The 20,869-nt window shown below is 55.7% G+C and overlaps 1 protein-coding gene and 1 non-coding gene across 6 annotated transcripts in view; both read left to right on the plus strand.

The window, feature by feature from the left end:
* The window catches only part of AP1B1 (adaptor related protein complex 1 subunit beta 1), a 53,393-nt gene extending 37,433 nt beyond the window's left edge, over window positions 1-15,960 (plus strand). For 4 of the 5 annotated variants that reach the window (XM_060170294.1, XM_060170295.1, XM_060170296.1 and 1 more), the window contains 11 exons: window positions 2,929-3,027; window positions 3,500-3,759; window positions 4,367-4,568; window positions 5,365-5,385; window positions 5,986-6,129; window positions 10,670-10,815; window positions 12,074-12,203; window positions 12,506-12,590; window positions 13,223-13,309; window positions 13,402-13,556; window positions 15,043-15,960. In XM_060170294.1, coding sequence (XP_060026277.1) covers window positions 2,929-3,027; window positions 3,500-3,759; window positions 4,367-4,568; window positions 5,365-5,385; window positions 5,986-6,129; window positions 10,670-10,815; window positions 12,074-12,203; window positions 12,506-12,590; window positions 13,223-13,309; window positions 13,402-13,556; window positions 15,043-15,117 — 1,404 coding nt within the window. In that variant the 3' untranslated portion in view covers window positions 15,118-15,960. The remainder of the gene's footprint in view (window positions 1-2,928; window positions 3,028-3,499; window positions 3,760-4,366; window positions 4,569-5,364; window positions 5,386-5,985; window positions 6,130-10,669; window positions 10,816-12,073; window positions 12,204-12,505; window positions 12,591-13,222; window positions 13,310-13,401; window positions 13,557-15,042) is intronic. The other variant, XM_060170297.1, reaches the window with a different exon arrangement.
* On the plus strand, window positions 11,306-11,402 carry LOC132504567 (small nucleolar RNA SNORD125). The gene has a single exon (XR_009534955.1). It is a non-coding gene; the product is annotated as a small nucleolar RNA SNORD125 (small nucleolar RNA).
* Window positions 15,961-20,869: the final 4,909 nt, after the last annotated feature.

A 20,869-nucleotide genomic window follows, 5' to 3' on the forward strand; every position in this document is an offset into this window, starting at 1 on the left:
GAAAGTTAAATGGGATGCTTTGTGTAATGTCCCTAACACGTGCGCAGCCCCTAAATTAGAAGCACTCATTAATGGTGGTGTCAGTGTTGGTCGGAATTGGTTTAAAAGCACACTTGTCCAGGCAGAAAACGGGACCTTTAGGTTCCTGTAGCTGAGTCCAAGGAGCGTTCTCTCTTCTGCACCCCTGGGTGAAGGTGCGTGGGTGGTGGCAGTGGGGCTGTCTCTGCCTTCCTTGGGTGGCATTGCCCTTGGGCAGGCTCCCCACCAGTGAAGCTTGCGAGGTGTCAGTGCTTCCAGGCTACGTCCTTCTCACTTAGCAACCCCGTAACTGCCTTCCCCTCAGTGGTTCCAGCAACAGTTCAGGCCTGTTTGCATTACCCTGAGCCAGTCCCTGTCTCCGTGGATTGAGAGGGCCAGAGAGAAGGACAGTTCTCTGAGGGAAAGCCAGCGTTTCAAAGCCAGAAGATCGAATGGATGCTGGGTGGGAAAAACAACAGGTGTCTGTCACAAAATAATAATAGTAATTCTCACCGACTCCCACTGCCACCTGCCACGTCCAGCTGGCAGCCTGCCCCAGGGCTGCCTCCACTTCCACCGCACCAGCCTCCCTCCCTTGTCAGAGAAGCAAAGCCCAGTCTGGGCTGGTTTCTGCTCCTGTAGTCAGGTCCTGCTGGGTTGACTGCAGAGGATGCCCTGTGGAGGTGTTTCTGCCTGTGGCTCCTCCCCCATTGTAGGGTCTGGAGCGTTCAACCCGCCAAGCCCATTTCCTCATCTCTGGCACAGGGTTCCTGCAAAGCTTATTGGATGTTGTGTGTAAACTGCCCGCTCCAGTGCTCAGCAAACAGTAGTTGAGTGGTGGTGGTGTTTTAATTAGATGGCCTGTTTCCTTTGCCTCCTGGGTTCACAGCACAGTTCAGAGCTTTTATAAGAATACTTAATGCTTTGCAGTTTGGGAACTTATTTATTTTTGGCTGCATTGGGTCTTCATTGCTGCGCGGACTTTCTCTAAGTTGCGGCGAGCAGGGGCTTCTTATTACGGTGGCTTCTCTTGTTGCAGACCGCGGGCTCAGTAGTTGTGGCGCACGGGCTTAGTTGCTCTGCGGCATGTGGGATCTTCCCGGACCAGGGCTCAAACCTGTGTCCCCTGCATTGGCAGGCAGATTCTTAACCACTGCGTCACCAGGGAAGTCCTAGGAACTTACTTTAGATTGTCTCTTTGAGCCCCCTCGTCCTGGCTCCTAAGCCTCTCCAGCCGTGGACAGGGAGCGCTGCGTCTGGCCTGTCTGAGGGCAGGGGCAGCAGCATCTTGGCAGGGGGACTGCCCGGACCTGCAGGCTAACGGGAGCCTCAGTGTGTGTGTGGGGAGACGAGGTAGGGAGCTGAGGCGGCCCTGTTCCCAGGCAGCACTGCAGACCCGACAGTGATGAATGAGCGCTGGCAGCCAGCTGCCCGGGATTGGGGAGAACTTGGTAAAGAGTCCCTGTGTGGCAGTTGTGGTGACGTTGACGATGATGACAGCTGTTGTGCATTGAGCAGAGGACACAGTTCTTTCCGTTTGTTGTCTCATTGACTCTTCCCATCAACTCTGTGAGGTGGTGCCTCCATTTTATAGATGAGGAAACAGACTCAGAAGTTAAATGGCTCGTCCAGGGTCACCAGCTGGGAAGGCATAGAATCAGAGTTCAAATGAGGTGTGATCTAACTCTGGCTCCAAGTAAGCTGCCATAGATTGGTCTTCAGAGCTCACAAGGACCCCCTGAGGTAGGCCACACATCTCCCTCAATGACTGAGGGTAAGTGGCTTTCTCTAGGCTACCCAGCCAGCGACTCGAGCCAGGTCTGGAAGCCAGTCCCCGAGCCACCTCCTGCCTTGGACACAGCTAGCCTGCTCCTCTGCCATTGGCCCATGTGTCACCAAATTGCAGGGACTCTGGATGTTTAGTCCCAGAAACAGACTGCATCCCCTCAATCCTGCATACCAGGGCAGCTAAGCCATTTGTTTTTGTAAGTGCCCTCCTACCGGACAGGCCCAGGAGGTGCAGCCAGCCCCGTTGCCACCCTTCTGCCGCAGGCCTGTCCCTAGCACAGTCTGGGGAGCCTCAGGCTGTCCTCTTGTCCCAGGACTGACAAAATGCGATGGGGCTAAGGAAGGTCTATGCACAGAATTGTTCTTTCAGAGGTGTGTTTTTAGTCAGCAGGTTTTTCCTAAGTGCCCGTTACACACCAGGCACTAGAATGAACAATAGCCAGGGATGCAGCAGTGACAGACACGATCCCTGACCTCAAGGGGATCTCTCCATAGGGCTTCCCAGTGGCTGGAAAGCATCTCCAGTACTGTGGGGTGGTGCCAGTGAGGGGGACAGGAGGCTACAGAAGTGGGGAGGGGGCACAGGAGGTACGTTCAGGTGAAGACAGTGGCAGGTGAGAGGTGGGGCTGGTGGGGGCGGGGCAGGAATGGTTCCCGTCCTCTGGTGGAAGCACAGTTCCTCACAACAGGCTGACTGTGGGCCCTGCTGCCCCAGTCTGCTGGGCATCCCTGGCACCTGTTGCACTTGTTGGCAGATGGTCTTTAATAAGCATACCAGGCACATGTGTTGCCTCCGTAAGCTGCGGGCTCCTGAAGGCTGTGAGGCCTGGAGCCCTGATGGGTTTCTGGGACCCTAGCACTGGGCAGCAGCCCCCACCTGCCTGGGGTTGCCAGATAGCACTGTGGGCAGCTCCTTCCTGAGCGGTCGGGCGAAGGTCCAGGCTTCTCAGCACTACCTCTCCCCTGCTGGACTTGGCCTGTTTGTGTGGCCAACCCCAAACCCCGGAAAGCTGTTCTCAGCCTTTGAACATCGTTTTACCTCTCTGAGGTCCTCACCTGGTTTCCTACTGTCCCCACAAGAAGCTTACACTCCTTCCTTGCCTCCTCTCTGTCTTCCTGCAGGTCCAGCTGCAGCTGCTGACAGCCATCGTGAAACTCTTTCTGAAGAAGCCGACAGAGACTCAGGAGCTGGTGCAGCAGGTCCTCAGCTTGGCCACTCAGGTGGGTGCGCAGCCTGCCTGATGTGCCCAGCACAGCCCTTGTTCCACGGAGGGAGCTTCAGTCCAAGGAGCCAGACCTGGGTGATCCTGCCCCTAAAACTGGCACCACTGGGATTTGGTCCCAGAGCATTCCAGGATCCCTGCTCAAGGAGCTCAGTCACAATCAAATAGAGGTGGGGCAGGGGCAGGTGGTGACTGAGCCAGACCATACATGAGAGAGGAGAGGGAAGTCCCTGAGAACCGGGAGGGCAGACGGTGGAGGACGCAGGGAACGGAGGCAGGAGCGGGCTGGGGGGAAACCGGGGGGCTGGGCCACATCTATTCAGGCGGTTTACAGGTGTGCTCCCGCCAGTGCTCAGGTTGCCATCATCAGTCACCCTGTGATCCCCTCCATGTTGTGGGACTACGGATGGGGCTCCCCCTTCGCCTCACCTGGTTGCTCCGAGTTTCACTGGCTTCTCATCACCTCCCAGGACTCAGACAACCCGGACCTGCGAGACCGCGGCTACATCTACTGGCGCCTGCTCTCCACGGACCCCGTGGCTGCCAAGGAGGTGGTGCTGGCGGAGAAGCCGCTCATCTCGGAGGAGACAGACCTCATCGAGCCGACGCTGCTGGACGAGCTCATCTGCTACATCGGCACCCTGGCCTCCGTCTACCACAAGCCGCCCAGTGCCTTTGTGGAGGGGGGCCGGGGCGTCGTGCACAAGAGCCTGCCGCCCCGCACCGCCTCGTGAGTACCAGGGGCCACTCACTGGCCTGAGCCTCCCCATCTGCTTCCTCGGTTCAGTAGCACAAGCACTCGGGCCTGAGTCTGAGCAAAATTACGATTCTAGCAACTTTTTAGTGAATGCTTACTACATACCAGGTATTGACTCGGTGACAACAGCTCTGAGAGATGTCCCCTCTTAAGAGATGGGGACAAGAGGCATAGAGAGCTTGAGTGCCTGGTGCAGCATCCCAGGCAGCAGAGCTGGGCTCAGACTCGATTCTGCCTGACTCCAGAGCCCCGTTCCTCTCGCCTTCCTGCTCTGCGGCTCCCAGGGTTGTTGGCCTGGTTGTCCAGTCCTCTGGGGACCAGCACCCGCTCTTCTCTTTAGAGTGGGCTGAGTGAGGGGAATACAGATGGCCCTCCCTTCCGTGAAGCTGGATCTCTCGGAGAGCCAACATGATGGATCAGGCGTCGGAAGGCGGAGGAAGGGGGGATATAGACAGGCTTCTGGGACAGTGAGGAGACCCAGGTGCCTCTCCTGAGGGTGGATCCTGGAGACTGGGGGCTCTGGCCTCCCTGAGATAGCCTGACCCCCCACCCTGCTGAGCCTCTTTCCCTGTCCTGACAGGAGTGAGAGCACAGAGAGCCCGGAGACGGCCCCTGCCGGAGCGCCCCCTGGTGAGCAGCTGGATGTCATCCCCACCCAGGGCGACCTGCTGGGCGACCTCCTCAACCTGGACCTTGGCCCTCCGGTGAGTGGCCCACCCCTGGCCACCTCCTCGGTGCAGATGGGAGCTGTGGACCTTCTCGGCAGCGGCCTCGACAGCCTGGTATGTCCTGGGGCCCCCTCTGGATGAGGCTGATAGTGATCTCTGGAGGACCGATCGTTGAACGCCCTCTCTGCCAGACGCCAGCCAAGGGCTTCGGGCACTTTTGCCTGCGAAGGTGATCATGTAGCTCCTTACACATCGGTGAGAGACTGAGGCTTAAAGAGGTCAGGTGACCTTCCTTCCAAAGAGAACACAGCTGCTAAGTGGCAGACACAGGATTTAGCCCCTTGCCGGGCTGCTGAACCCCAAGAGACCTGGAGCAGTGTAGGGCCTGTCTTAGCCCCTTCCCCTGAGTCTGGCACCTCGGCCCTGTAAGCCATACCTGCATCCACTTACCCCACATGCTGCACTGGTTGGGGGTAGCAGCCCAGCAGGCCTGAGAGAGGCCCATGAGAGGTCAGGGACAGTCCCTCTTCCCCTGTGAAAGGGGGTGGTAAGACTGGTCTGGGTGTTTCCCTGGGATTTCTTCAGGCAGCTGGCAGAGCCGGGTGGAGGGGGCAGTGGGGCCCTTGTCACTTGGCTATGCCTGTCTCAGGTCCCCAAGGCCACAGCATAGGAAAGGGTAGGAAGGACGAGGGTGGTCAAGTGAGGCCAGTGGGTCATGCCCTTCGTAGAGACAATGTGGGCCCCTCATAGGCCCGGCACAGCTTCACACCAGGCCCCTTTTGGGTGGAGCAGCAATGACTAATTTTCTCCCTCTTTCCCTCTCTTTCTTATCTCTCTGTGTCTTCTTTCCTGGCTTTTCTCTCTGCATGTGGCTGCCTGTTCTCTTCACCCTGCCTGCTTCTGCTTGGAGATGGGGGATGAGCCTGAAGGGGTATGGTTCAACCCTTGTGCCACCAACCCTGCTGCTCCTAGATCGCACCCCCAGCATCCCAAGGGTCGGGTGATGTCAAAGCAGTTCCTCCCTGCTAGCCCTGGCCTCTGTCCAGTGTCCTGGCATCCTCCGCATTGACTGCCCAGCATCCAGCTGCCCTTGGGCCCCCATGTCCATTAATTCCTCAGCCCATCCTCACTACCCTACAATGAAGTTGCCTTGTCATCCTGAGGCTCGCCGGCCCTCTCAGTCTCCACAACCCCTCTCTGACATCCTGGGGTGCGTGCTGTCATCTGCTGAGCACAGCCCCCTCACAGCATTGTGTCTCAAGTACCCCTTTATCCATGGGCTGTTAGTTTGTGAGTGTCCCCAGCCCTTTCCCTCAGGGCCTGCGGAGCACGGGAGGGCTCGGCCTCTCCTCTCCACCCACCTCACTCTGTCTTGTTTCTGCAACTTAGAGTTGATGTGATTGCAGCCCTGCAATACCCCCTCCTGGCCTGCCCCCCTGTTTTCTAAAGGGCCAGGTGGCCACACTCATCCTGGGGCCCTGATGTCCCTGCCTTTGATGCCCGCCTTTGACCTGTTTCCCTTCCTTTCTAGATCGGGGCCTCCAACTTCGTGTCACCCCCAGCAGCAGCAGTACCAGCCAACCTAGGAGCACCCATGGGCAGTGGCCTGAGTGACCTCTTTGACCTGACCAGTGGCGTGGGCACCTTATCAGGATCATATGTGGCTCCCAAAGCAGTAAGTGCCATGGCTTCTCTCGTGGCAGGACGTGTGGCTCCTTAAGTGGCCCACTGTGTGGGATCGGCCCTGGCCGGCCAGGATGGGCTCCTGGAGCAGCAGTTGGCCAGCACGATGCTGAGGGCAGCAGGGAGCACAGGGAAGGGATGCTAAGTCAGGCGTGGAGGCCTGGGGAAGGCTTCACAGAGGGTGGTGTTGCTGGAGCTCAGGCCTTCAGATCAAGTCAGAATTAGCAAGGCAAAAATGGGGAGCGGGCTCCAGGCCCAGAGTTGAGGGAAAGCCCACACCTTCCAGAAAACTGGCAAAAGTCCCATCTAGTTGGGTCAGTGGTTCTCAGTGCTGTCCTACCCAATGCTCCTAATTGATAACAGGGGTTTTTTAATGCCCCCTCCTTTCATAATAAATGAGATCTGTGGACTGTACATCCTACCTATACATATAATTTCAAAAATGGTAAGATGTTGTCATCGCATAAAAGAGACTTAAGGGCTTCCCTGGTGGCACAGTGGTTGAGAGTCCGCCTGCCGATGCAGGGGACACAGGTTCGTGCCCCGGTCCGGGAAGATCCCACATACCGCGGAGCGACTGGGCCGTGAGCCATGGCCGCTGAGCCTGCGCGTCCAGAGCCTGTGCTCCGCAACGGGAGAGGTCACAACAGTGAGAGGCCCGTGTACAGCAAAAGAAAAAAAAAGAGAGAGAGAGAGACTTGAAAAGAAGAGAGTAAAATGATGTATTTCAGTGTTGTGGAGGCTTGGGCATGCCCGCCCCAGATCTGATCACATTGTTGGGTGCTGGCAGCAGTGCAGAGTCACAGTGACACCACAGCTATAGAGAGTGTTTGTAGCTCACGTGCCATGAGTGATGTGGCCAGAGGTGCCATTAGTTTCTGAAATGGTGACTGACTTCCAGTTAAGTTCCAGACAAAACAAGAAACAGGCTTCCCTTGATTTTCACCATCATTAGTTTCCTGGAAATTTCAGGGCATGTTGAAACCATGCAGAAAATACTCAAGGGCTGCAGGACAGTGGCTCATTGTGAAGACCGTTGTCCTCAAGGCAGCATCCCTGACCCCAGCCCACTAAACACAGTGTGTCCCCCCCCCCCACCATTGCCTGCCTGGCGGTGCCTCAGAATGCCCACTGGGCCACCCAGGGCAGTACCCCTACCCCCAGACTCCTGCCTAGACCAGAGCTGAGGAGGGAGGAAGCTGGCAAGGTCGGCTGCACCAGCTTTGAGCCTTTGTTCTTGATCCTGGTGCAGCAGGAGACATTGGAAGGTTTTAAGCAGGGATGAAGCAGATTTGCACTTGATAGCGATCCTCTGGCCACCATGTGGAGGCCAGACTGGAAAGGCTAGAGCAGAAGCAAGGAGCCAGTGGGGAGACTGGCAGGAGTTGGCTGATGGCTGCCGGACAGCAAGGCACTTGTAGGGGTGGAAAGGAGGCTGGACTGGAGGCAGGCGTAGCAGGACGTGGCAGGACATGGGGCTGGCGGGGAGGGGGATTCCAGCTGGAACAGTGGGCAAGGGGCAGGATGAGGGAAGGAGAGCTGAGTTCGGGGTGTGAGAACATGTGGGCCTGACACTAAGGAGAGCACAGTGTGGGCCAGGCTTTTAGCCTCAAGGAAGCTGCCAGAGGGGACAGATGTGGCCTGATCCCTCACGACACTCAGGTCACACACCACGTCTGCCGCTTCGTTCCCAGCCAGAGCCGCTCTCTATTCCAAGGTCCCCTCCCCAAAGCAAGACACAGCAGGGCTTCAGGGGCACAGGGACATCTCCCTCATGACTGGGGAGCTATGAGCCAGCACCTGCCCTGCCCTGCCCACTACACCACAGTGGTGGTGGCCAGAGCCCCCAGCCAGGATTCCTGGCAGGATCTGGGCCTGAGGGGCCCCCAGCAGACGGCAAGTCTAGTGCTGGCAACTACACACTTCCGTGCCGGGTACTGCATGAACATGGCATGGCCACCATCCCACTAAGTCCTCCCAGCAGCCTTATGATGCTGTTATTCCCATTTTTGCAATTGAGAAATCTGATTGCTTTTTCCTAAGGTCACATAGCTGGTAAGTGACAGAGTCTGGAACTAATGTAGGGCTGTGGCACCAAAGCCTCTGCCCCCAACCCTTATGCGATCTTTTTGTTTTTCTTTAAAGATTTAATTTCATTTATTTTTGGCTGCATTGGGTCTTCGTTGCTATGCACAGGCTTTCTCTAGATGTGGTGAGCGGGGGCTACTCTTCGTTGTGGTGTGAGGGCTTCTTTTTGCAGTGGCTTCTCTTGTTGCACAGCACGGGCTCTAGGTGCGCGGGCTTCAGTAGTTGTGGCTTGCGGGCTCTAGAGCCAGGCTCAGTAGTTGTGGTTCACGGGCTTAGTTGCTCCGCAGCATGTGGGATCTTCTCGGACCAGGGCTCGAACCCGTGTCCCCTGCATTGGCAGGCGGATTCTTAACCACTGCGCCACCAGGGAGGTCCCTCTTATGTGATCTTAAAGTGTTTAAGGACCTCAGTGTGCCTATCTTAATGTCAAGGGTTGTCAGAATCAGCTGGCCCTCAGGGAGCTTGCCCTTTACATGTGGGTTCATTTTAACAGGTATTATCACTGCTTTGTCTTAGTGGAGGGCCAGATGAGAGTACCAACTGGAAGGAGAGGTGAGGGGATCCCAGGTTAGGAGTAATCAGAGCAGGCTGCCTGGAGGAGGAGTCCTTGCAACATGGGCAGGACTTTCTCCCTCCCGCTACCGTAGTCACAGGCGGGTTCTGGGATGTGGGTGTGCTCTCCCTCCAGAAGCAGTGGCTGTGCGGGCTACATTTTCCTGACAGCGCTGTGACTACCTCGAATAGTTTGTCCTGCGTGCATTCCCCGCTCCTCCTGGTCAAGGGGAATGAGACTCTCTGTACAAGAACTTGGAGTTCCTCAAGCACTTGGGCCAGTGGATGCTGACAGTTCTAGACTCCATGAACCTACAATGACCAAGAGAGATGAGGTCCCCACCCTCGGCAGTCAGGATGGTGACAGTGCCAGAAAGAGCCAGTTTTGCAAGAACCTGGGAAAGGAAGCCAGGTTCCTTGGAAGGGCAGGGAGCAGGGAAGTCACCGTGGGAGCCCTCTGAGTGCTGTGTGCCAAATCACAGCTCATGGCGAAAGCCATGAGATTCTGCTCTCACAGATTTGTCTGGGGGAAGCAAAGCATGATCAGAGTTAGCAATTAGGACGGGGTTAGGGTGGGGCATGCTTTCCAAGCAGAGGGAGAACAGTGTGTGTGTGAGGACCAGAGCCCAGGGAGAGCAGGGCACCAGGCCTCGGAGGCCGTGGGCAGTGGAAGCATTGCAGGATTGAGGGGGTTCAAGGGTGCTGTGATCTGATTTGCATTTTAAAAGATGGCTTTGGCTGCTGTGGAAATTGGGGATAGAAGAATTGGGCAGCTATGCGGGTGGCTGCCATCTTACCTGGGGATCTCTGATGGTGGCTCAGACGCAAGCAGTGCCTGTGGAGAGGGGAGAGCAGAGAACGTGGTGGCAGATGGGAGGAGGTGGTGTTGACAGGACCTGAGCTGCATGACCATGGGGGTCATGGGTGGGCTGAGGGCTGGTGCCCAGATGCTCTGGTTCCTGGTGTTGGCGACTTGAGAGACAGTGGGGCGTTCACTGACACAGGGCACCCGGAGAAGCTGGCCTGGGGCGGGGCTGTGAGCTGTCCTGGTGAGAATGGCAACTTGAGAGGCATTTGCGCGTCCACAGGATGGCCCCTACTGGTGTCCCTCACGGGCACAGCTTTTAATTCATGCTGTTCGCTTAGCAAACGTTCCCTGCATACCAATCTCACACGAGGCTCCGAGCCAAGGATGCAAAGACAGAAAAGCAGAGCCCTCCCCTCGAAGAGCTGTCTGGGGACCGAGAAGACAGTTTATTTGCTAAAACGTCATTGCAGCGGGAGCCTGGAGAAGGAACCTGGGGGCAGGCTTCCAGGAGGAGGTGGGCTTGAGCTGAGACTCGGATGACAAGGGCAGCCAAGCAAGCAGCAGAAGACCTGCCAGGCGAGGGGTGCTCTTAGTACTGTCCTTGGTCAGGCCAGTTTGTACAATTAAAGGCCAGCCCTGCCTTCTGCGAGGAAGGGCAGGCTGTGACAGCCAGGGAGGCCTCAGGCTCTGGCTGAGGCCCAGAGTGCCCTTGGCTCTCGACTCTCCTTGGCTCGTCAGGAGGCTGGCAGGGCCCGCTTGTCTCATCGCCTTCCTCAACCCTGCTTCTGAGTCATCCTCTGACCTCCGGAGACTCGGCTCAGCCTTGGGCACACCAAGTTCCTCCCTGCCCTGTGCTGCTCCAGCACGTGGCCACACGGCTCGGGGGTCCTGGGCAGGCTGTGCAGGAGCCTTCCTCCCTTCCTACGGTTCACATGGTCGTCCCCTGATGGTAAAGGCAGGTGTGATCAATCTGAGAGGCCCCTTTAGGTGTGAGGGAAGGGGGGGTGGGGGAAGGACCCTCACGTGGGCTATGGAGTTGGGGACATGGTGAACACCAGCCCCCTTCCCATCGTCTTCCCTGCAGGTCTGGCTCCCAGCTATGAAGGCCAAAGGATTGGAGATCTCAGGCACCTTCACCCGCCAGGTGGGCTCCATCTCCATGGACCTGCAGCTGACCAACAAGGCCTTGCAGGTCATGACCGACTTTGCCATCCAGTTCAACCGCAACAGGTGAGCTCCCTGAGGCCAGCCTGCTGAGAGCCCATGCTGGTGACTGCAGGCAGGCACTGAGGGCTGTGGGCCTGGAGCCTCTTTCTGGTGAAGGAGGATATTCCTCACAACCACATCTCAGGCCAAAACTCTCTAAAGCAGTGATTTTTCCCCACAGTAACCTCTTTATGTGGACACCAAAGTATGAGGTGGAGGGGCAGCGCACCTCCCTTTATTTTTGCCTTCCCCCACTGCCCTGGGGGCATTTTACTGACATAATCTCCAGATCTGAGCAGCTCCTGTCTCAGGAGTCTCTAAGAAGGAGGATGGGGAGTGGGCCTGCCCCCCAGCCTCCCCCATGTGGCAAGATTAAACCACCAGACAGGGCCTCTGTGAATGGTGGCTGCTCCAGGCTCCTAACCCCTACCAGGTCCCCTTCCAGGGAAGTTCTCCTGTCTGGCACCATCAGGGTCTTCATGGACCAGGCCAGCTAGGCCAGGGCTCTCTGGGGGACCCCAGCAGCCTCTCCTGATGATCCTTCTTCCTGAGCGGCTCTAGTGATGAGCAAACTGAGCCTCTAAGAAGTTGACTGAAGGGGCTGTTTCCTCAGGGTGAGCCTGTGGGCCAGTGGTTTCCGACCCTCTGTCAGACCAGGGAGACCCTAGAGGCCACAGAAACACTCCAGTGTCTCTTACGCTCTTGGGCATCCTCCTGATTTGCTCACATGCTGCTATACCAAGAAGCAGGGCTTTTCTGAATCTCTGTGGCCATCTTATGATCTAGCCAGTTCTGGCCCAGACAGTAAAACCCAGTGTCTCGTTTGGGATGGTCACATCCCTCCTGGGAGATGGAGGTCGGTCACTGAGAGTTGGGCAGTCACAGAGTTTTCAAATTAAAAGAAGCTTAAAGGCCCCCTGGTTTGTTTTGTTTTGTTTTGTTGTTTTTTCCCCTGGTTTTAAATGGAGCTCCTTGAGGGCAGGGCAGGGGCACTCTTACCTGGGCCTGCCCAGCACCTCACCCAGAGGAGAAAGAGGAACAGAGATGGGCTTCAGGCCTTCAGCTGTCCCAGATTTCTCTTCCTGTTCCTGTGGCCATTGAGGGTTGGGGAGTGGGGGTCAGGAGCTTGTCCTTCAGGCCTGGGTCTGGGCCTGGGATGAGGCCAGCTCACTGGAGAGGCTTCTCGCCAGCTGCTGCCCAGGCTCCGGAGCCCCAGGAGCCCACCTGTCCTGTGTCAGCACCTGTTCCCCCGCCACCCCCACGGGGGCTTGTCTCTCCCCAGCTTTGGCCTGGCCCCCGCCGCCCCCCTCCAGGTCCATGCGCCGCTCAGCCCCAACCAGACTGTGGAGATCTCCCTGCCTCTCAACACGGTGGGCTCAGTCATGAAGATGGAGCCTCTGAACAACCTCCAGGTATGTTCCAGGCAGGGCTTGGCACCCCAGTCCTTACCCACCTGCCCCGGGGAGGAGCCTGGGGGAACCGTCTGGGGCCTGGCTGGTGCTGGCAAAGGGCTGTCTGTGGAATCTTGCTCTTGGACACAGACTGGGGGCAGGGATGGGGAGTGGGGGAGGCCGGTGGGAGGGGGTGTTGGGCATGGCTACCGGGGAAGTCATGAGAGGGAACCTGCTCAGGTGGGCTCACAGGGAGCAGGCACTTCCTGGGGCCTTCAGGGTGTCGAGCATCAGGGACCAATTCGGGACCCCCTTGTTCCTAGGTGGCCGTAAAGAACAACATTGACGTCTTCTACTTCAGCACCTTGTACCCGCTGCACATCCTCTTTGTGGAGGATGGGAAGATGGGTGAGTCATGAGGGTGCCCCTGGGATCCCTAGAACAGATGGATTGGCTTTGCCCCACGATAGACTCCATGAGTCACCGGCTCCCCTGCAGAGTCTGGAGTGAGGGTCACAACTTCACCGGGGCCCCCAGGGTCTTATCTGGCCAGCTCTGCCCCTCAGTCTTGCCTGCAGCCTCTAGACAGTCGTCGCATGGGCCCCCCGAGGCAGGGAGCCTCGGCCATGTGTCACACCTGATGCCCATCCCCTGTGCCCCAGCTGGAACCCCTGGGAAGACTCATCCCAGCACCCATAGGGCATGGAGCGCTTTGCCCACGTCATCTCTGTCACATCAGAAGCTCTGTAACACCGCTGTGACTAATGAGCAGGGTGCTCGGCTCCAGAGCAGCAGGAGGTCGGATTTGGGTGGTAGTGGGGAGAGCTCCGAGGCCCAGAGGCAGGAACCCTGGGTCTTTTGGGAACAGCACAAGTGGCCACCCTCACAGAGCTCAGGGTTTGCTCAGGGAAGCAGGAGGGGCTGTGGCAGAGCCAGTCCTGTCCTCAGCTGCAAGGTGGCACTGCCCCCCGACCCACTTCCTGCTGAGGGTTACTGAGCGGGAGCAAAGGTGTATCAGGATCCCACCTCTACCCCTCCAGACCGGCAGATGTTCCTGGCCACGTGGAAGGACATTCCCAATGAGAACGAAGCCCAGTTCCAGATCAGAGACTGCCCCCTGAATGCGGGTAGGACTCCTGAGCCCCGCCCCCACTCCATGCTGCCCCTCGCCTGTGCCCCAGGCCTCCCCATCTCTGACTGGGGGCCTTCTGACCCCCAGAGGCCGTGAGCAGTAGGCTGCAGAGCAGCAACATCTTCACCATCGCCAAGAGGAACGTGGAGGGCCAGGACATGCTTTACCAGTCCCTCAAGCTGACCAATGGCATCTGGGTGCTGGCGGAGCTGCGCATCCAGCCCGGCAACCCCAGCTTCATGGTGAGGGCCCCCGCTCCTGCCTGCCTGCCATGGGGCCTCTGCCTTCTTGTCTGGGCAGCCTCTCCCGTTCCCCTCCTTCCCGGGCCAGGGGTCGGCCCTGATCGGGGGGCACTCTAGCCCAGCTGAGCTGGGATCCCTTTGAGCCTGGCATTGGAGGAGCATCAGAATTCTGACCTTAGAAAGCTTTCAACTCAGTCCCATCTAGTTTCTCAGATAAGATACCAAATTGGGTCTCAGAACAGTGAGTTGGACCAGAAGATTCTGTAAAATTGGGCCCTATGAGGCGGCCCAGTTGGCCCAAGGCCCGTCTGACTGGGAAGTGGCTCCGCTGGGCCCCGGCCCTGGCCCTCCGGCTCTTCCCCACCTGAGTGTCCTCCTGGGAGGATGTGGATTCCGAGCAACTCATCCTTCCTGACCTTTGAGTCAGACCTCAGTCAGGACGTGGCTTCCCAGAGGCCAAGCTGCTGTTCCAGGCCCCAGAGAGCCCAGGCTTTGCTTCTCCCTGCACCCAAGTCTCGGGCAGGCATGACCCTCCAGAGGCTGCTCCCTGGGCTCCGCTGGTGGTGTGGGTGCAGAGGTCGGGTGGGGCCTCGGCGGTGGCTTCGGTGGTGGTAATTTCCGTCTCCCTGTGTTCGGTTGCTGCATGTCCACCTTCCCTGCTGGTGCCCGTGGTGCAGGACTTGGAGGTTAGCGGATTGCTTTTCTCTTCCTCTTCCCCTCCATCCTCCCAGCTGTACCTCGCACACCCCATCTCTTGGCCCGGCTCTCCTGAGTTGGCCTCACCCCGCTGTTCCCCAAAGCCGGGCAGACACGCATGCAGGCTGCAGGCAGGAGAATTGGCTGCCCTGTGCTCCCCAGCCTGGTGCCTTCACTTCCCACAGTCAGTGTGCACAGAGCCCTTCAGAGGAGACTGGGGCCCTGACTGCTAGAGCGCCACGTGCCCCTCCCCCTTCCCAACGGCCCCCTTCAGAGCAGTGATGTTGGCAGGAGGGGTGGCTGCGCTTGTCTCCGCTGCCAGGGCTCTCCAGGCTCTTCCCACAGTTAGAGCCGAGCCAAGTCTGATGTGCCTGCTTCCTGTGCAAGAAACCAGAAAGACCACCCAGCGTCCCCATGGCCTCCCTCCTGGCCCCAAACCTCCTCCGCCCTCCATGGGCTGTGGGGGGCCTGGCAGCTCTGCAGGGTGCAGCCAGCACTGCCTGGCAGCCTCGGGCTCGTGATTCACGCTGCAGAGGGCCATGGTGGTGGGCGGACAGCAGGCATGTGGGCTGCGAGTAAATTTGGTCCCCACCCGGCTGGCTGCAGCGGCCGCCCCCTCACCTAAACCACACAGCAGCCCCAGCCACTGCTGCCACCAGGCCACGTGTGCGCACCACCCTCTCCCATCTGGTTCCCTCCTTCTCTGCCTTCCCCGCCTGTTCCTTCCCAGCCCTGGAGAGGATCTCCGGGAATGAGAGCTCCCTGTTCCCTGACCCCTCTCTCCCTGCAGCTGTCCCTGAAGTGCCGAGCACCGGAGGTGTCCCAGCACGTGTACCAGGCCTATGAGACCATCCTCAAGAACTGAGGCCCCGTCCAGCATCCGCTCCAGCCTTCCACCAGCCGCGTCAAGGAGCCCCCTGGGAGGTGGCAGCACCTCCTTCTCCCGGGAGGGACCAGGCGAGGCTCCTGGCACCCACAGGCTTCCCTGGTCCTGACAGTAGGGCCTGCCTGGATCCTCAGGATACTCGCGTGCTTGAGACCCCCCTCTTTGCATTGCTGCTGACGTTTAGCGTCAGTGAGGAGGGGACCAAAGGAGCCAGAGCGGCACAAGAGCTGGACGGGGAGATCCAGGGTTCTTCTCTTGCTTTTCCCGGCACCTGAGGGCGAGCACGCAGTTCCCTCCTCGGTTCCCAGCCCAGGAAGCCCCCTGCCCCAGTCTCTCTTGGGCTGGTGTTAGTCTCTCTTGGTGGTGCCCTCCTCACTGCCTCTCTCTTGGGATGGACCCTGGCAGGCATCCTGGCGTGTGTGGAGGGTCCACTGGGTACCAGGAGAGCTGCTCTGTCAGGGCCTGGGGCTCCCAGGGCCTACAACCCCACCCTCCCGAGCACTGAGCCGCTCGGGGAAGACTATGTGGAAGCTCCCAGAGCCCCCCCGGGCTCTTGCTCCCCTGGCAGACACGCCCGCCCGCTCCCCCTCTTGCCCGCGAGGACGGTCTCTGCCTCTGATACATTCCGCGATGTGTCCAGGGTTCCTGGAGCGGAGACACGGCTGAGAGGTGGGGCATGTGGGCGAGCGTGGTGCATCCTGTCTGGGGTTTCTCCTTAGCATCTGCTGCCCCCCTCCTGGCCTCCTTCAGTTGTGTCTGACAGAGCATTAGGTTTTCCTGTTACTGCTGTTTAATAATAAAGAAAGATTCTGCTTTTGGCAATCACGGACACTTTTTTCCTCTTCCACCAAATGTCAGAATTAAAAACTGCTTCCAAGTGGTTGAGGATGGTTTTCTTGAGCCCTGCAGTAACGATGTCTAATATATATAAATAGAGACTATATATTGTATGTTTACTCTTATTTTCAAAAAGAGAAAGTGAATAAAAATGATGACATCAAGTGTGTCCCTGGCCAGTGTGTCAGGTCCTGAGGCTCTTCTGGGCAGGGTCCTGGATCTCCTGGGGTCCAGGGTCAAGGGCTTGAGCTGTGTCAGCCCCTGCCTAGCCCTGCTGACAGTACCTTTCCCTCTCTTGTCCTTGGAAACTGCCTGCTGAGGCCTGCTGGTCTCCCAGCACCTCTCCCACCCTTGACCCCAGCTCCACCCGAGCCCATGCCGTCTTGCCTTTAGATGCTGGGAGGGCCGAGTGCATCTTGGTTTTCCTCAGCTCCTGGGAGCGGCAGGGAGGCCCAGCACCAGGCCTGTCTGGGCGGGCTGTTCCCCGCCCTGCATCTGCAGCGGCCTCCCCAGCCACCACCAGGGACACCTCATGTGGCCCCAGTTCTGGCACTGGCCTGGCTCCCGGGGTGGGGAGGGAGGTGGGGGGACTCTGGGCAGGGCTCTGTGGGCAGAGCTGCCAGTGGGTTCTCAGTGCCTCATGGCTGGTGGGCCCTCAGCCCCTTCTTGCCATGGCCACTCCCTGCACCCTGCCCATGCTGGACACACTGCTGTAGGCATTGGCAGGGGCACCTGGCCTTCCACTGCCCCACCTCTGACCCCTGGGGTGTCACCATACTGCCCTGGGACCCCAGAGTCTAGAACCAACCAAGGCCCCTGACCGTACAACCCCAGTTCTCGCCTCATCTGAAAGTCCCCAGCTCAGAAGGCCACACACAAACGCAGCTGGAGTCCCCTCCATCTGTGGACTCACCGCAGCCTGCCCTGTCGCCTGCCGTCCTGACCTGCTGAGGCCCAACGCCCACCCAGCCTTGTGAGTGCACTGCTGTCCCCAGTGGGGTGATGATGAGGCCCAGGACCAAGCCCCTCAGGTGAGGGGGAAATGCCAGTGAGGAACGCTGTCCTGGCCAGACAGAGGCCCTTGGACTGTCATCAGACACCTTGGGTTCATGTGCTCGGGCCTCAGGCGGTTGTGGGAGGAAACTTACCATGATTTTGTCCCTCTCCAGCTTTCCTGTGCCTCCCTCACCCCAGTGACACCCATCACGTGCTCTCCCCAGTCCCGGTGTGCTCAGGTGTCCTTATTCTCAGCTCTCGATGCTTCTCAGGGGCCTTGGCATCTTGCAGAAGATTCTCCAGGGTCCTGAGCCTCCCCAGCCAGTCGGGGAATTCAACACAGCAACCAGTTATTTGAGAGGGTCCAACAAACACCCAGGGGCCTGATGGGTTCCCTGTGTGCCAGACACCCTGCCAAGGCCTGCGGCGTGACCTCATTGTACATTTTTTTTATCTTCAACTAGTGGTTTGTTTTATGGAGAGAGTGATTCTGGACCACGGTGAGATCAGTCACACAAAGGATAAAGTTCTCCCTTCCACATTTCCTCAGTTCTTATTTTCCCCCCTAGAGGCAAAGTTCGTTGCTACATTTTGGTTTTCCAGGAATAATTCTGTGCCTGTATAAAGCAAATCCAGGAACGTGTTTACTAAATAAATAGCACACCCTAGATGCTACCAGCACTTTGCTTTATTTACCTATCAGTACAAATAGGCCTTGGAATTTCTTGTGCAGATGGGCTGGTGTCTGCAGACGGACATTCTGGCTGTTTCCATCTTCTGGAGTCCAAGCAAAGGTGCAGTGAATATCTTTCTAGACATCCTTGCTCGTAGACACAAATGCAGCTATAGGATCTAGCCCCAGACTTGCTGGACCAGAGGGTATAAGCATTTCACATTTTAAATTTTAGTTCTTGTTTTGAAAAGGTAATGAATTCACATGGTTCAAAATCCAAAAGGCAAAAAGAATGTAGAAGTGAAATAATCCTTCTCATTCCTCTCCCTAAAGGGACCAGTGTTACCTTCCAAAGAGACTCAATGACGTCTAATACGATTTTTTCCCTTTTTATACACAAAGAGTAGCATGGAATACACCCCGATCTGCATCGTACTTGTATCTTCGAGACTTTTCCATTATTAGCCCATTATAGAGAGCGGCCTCATGCCTTTATATAACAGCCGTGTGGTTTTCCATTGAATGGAGGCACCATGATGAACCAGTCCTCGCCGTGATGTCCTCTTAATTGTGTCTTTGGTGGTGTTGGTGCAACTGATACTGCAAAGAACATTCATTTTCATGTCGGTAAATTCCTCAGACTGAAATTGCTGGTTCGAAGGTAGGTGCGTTAATCATTTTGATAGCTACTGCTAAAAATTCTCTAGTTTACACACCCACCAACCAGAAATGCGAAGCCTGTTTCCCCACACCCTCACACACTCAGCATATCGCGGTGTGTTTAAGTGACGGGCAAAAAACTGTACCTTACTGTGTTTTAAACATGCCTCCGTTCGTGTGTTTTCGAGCCATTTGTGTGTCCTTTTCTGTGAGCCGTTTTCTTATTTGTTGCCCTTTTTTGACATGGTTATTGGTCCTTTTCTTCCCGATTTGTCGTTATTTCTCCCCATTTTGTTACTGTTTTTACTTTTCCATGCTGAAATTGTGTTGGGCATTGTCTTCTTTTAATCTCTTCTTCCTTTTTTTTTTTTTTATAAATTTATTTATGTATTTTTGGCTGTGTTGGGTCTTCGTTGCTGTGCGCGGGCTTTCTCTAGTTGCGGCAGGCGGGGGCTACTTCTTCGTTGCAGTGCACGGGCTTCTCGTGGCAGTGGCTTCTCTTGTTGTGGAGCACGGGCTCTAGGCATGTGGGCTTCAGTAGTTTTGGCATGCGGGCTCAGTAGTTGTGGCTCACGGGCTCTAGAGCTCAGGCTCAGTAGTTGTGGCACACGGGCTTAGTTGCTCTGCAGCATGTGGCATCTTCCTGGACGAGGGCTTGAACCCGTGTACCCTGCTTTGGCAGGTGGACGCTTAACCACTGCACCACCAGGGAAGTCCTAATCTCTTCTTTCTTTCCAGTGCTTGTCTCATCTCAGTTTTTGCATTTTGAGCCTGTTCCATGTGGGCTTTATGTTAGGAACGAGGTAGGGATTCAACTTTCTTTTCCCAGATGGTTACGTAGTTGTTTCCACACCATTTACTGTATAATTCATCTTTTCCCCACAGATCTGAAATATCATTTGTATCATATACTAAATTTCCACATATATATCAGTGCTTTTCTGGACTCTGTTCAGTACCAGAGAATTTGTCTATTCATCGGTCATTGCATTTGTTTCTGTTCGTTTTTGTTTTTGTTTGGCTGTATCGTGTGGCTTGCGGAATCTTCCCCAACCAGATATTGAACCCAGGCCATGGCAGTGAAAGTCCAGAATCCTAACCACTAGGCCACCAGAGGACTCCCCACCACTGAGTTTTTTAAAAAGTATTGTACCTTTATATTTTCATAATTTATAGTACCCTCTTATTCACCCTTTTGGTCCCATTTGAACTTTAGAACTAAGTTTCTTTTTTTTTAATGATGGTATTGTTTTTATTTGGATCACATCAAATGTTTATATTAACTTATGGAGAATTGACATCCTCAAAACGATGTGAGGATAATAATATTAATAATATTAATCTGGACTTCCCTAGTGGCACAGTGGTTAAGAATCTGCCTGCCAACGCAAGGGACACGGGTTCGAGCCCTGGTCTGGGAAGATCCCACATGCCGTGGAACAACAAACAAATAAACAAAATAAATTAAAAAAAAAACCCAAAACAAATAATAATAATAATATTAATCTGTACATCCAAATATAGGAGTAGATGCCTTTCCATTGGTTCATGCTTTCTTTTACATCTCTATAACCTTTTTTTTTTTATATATAAACTTATTTATTTTTGGCTGCGTTGGGTCTTTGTTGCTGCGCGTGGGTTTTCTCTAGTTGCGGCGAGCAGGGGCTGCTCTTCATTGTGTGCATGGGCTTCTCATTGCGGTGGCTTCTTTTGTTGTGGAGCACAGGCTCTACAGCACAGGCTCAGTAGTTGTGGCTCGCGAGCTCTAGAGCGCAGGCTCAGTAGTGTGGTGCACAGGCTTAGTTGCTCCGTGGCATGTGGGATCTTCCTGGACCAGGGATTGAACCCGTGTCTCCTGCATTGGCAGGTGGATTCTTAACCACTGCTCCACCAGGGAAGTCCTCTATAACGTTTTAAGTTTTCTTCATTTAAAAGTTCTCGCATGCGGAAGTCCCTGGCAGTCCAGTGGTTAGGACTTGGCGCTTTCACTGCCAGGGCCCGGGTTTGATCCCTGCAAGCTGTGGTGTGCCAGAAAAAAAAAAATTCTTGCATGCACATTTATTCTTCATAGATACATGAGTTTTTTCTATTTTTTTGTTCCTTTTGTAAATGGGATCTTTTCTATTCTTTTCTATATATATAATATGTTTATGATGTAAATGTTTATTAATATATAATACACAAGAATAAGAATAATATATATTTATAATATAAAATAAATAACAAATTATATAACATATAATTTTAAAACTAAACTCCAGACTTTATTCAGTTTTCAGTAGTTTTCCCACTCATGTCTTCGTTCTGTTCCCGGATCCCACGTTCCATGTGGTTGTCATGTATCCTGAGTCTCCTTAGTTCTGTGATAGTTTCTGAGACTTTCTTTGTTTGTCATGACCTTAACCATTCCGAGGAGTGCTGGTCAGGTATTTTGTAGACTGTCCCTCAACTTGGGTCTGTCTGATGTTTTTCTCACAGTTAGACTGGGGTTACAGGTTTTTAGGAAGGAGACAAGGGAGGCGCCCTTCTCGTCCCATCGTATCAGGGGTCCACACTATCAACGTG

Source organism: Lagenorhynchus albirostris, chromosome 14, assembly GCF_949774975.1.
Source record: "Lagenorhynchus albirostris chromosome 14, mLagAlb1.1, whole genome shotgun sequence".
In the NCBI taxonomy this organism is placed as follows: Eukaryota; Metazoa; Chordata; class Mammalia; order Artiodactyla; family Delphinidae; genus Lagenorhynchus; species Lagenorhynchus albirostris.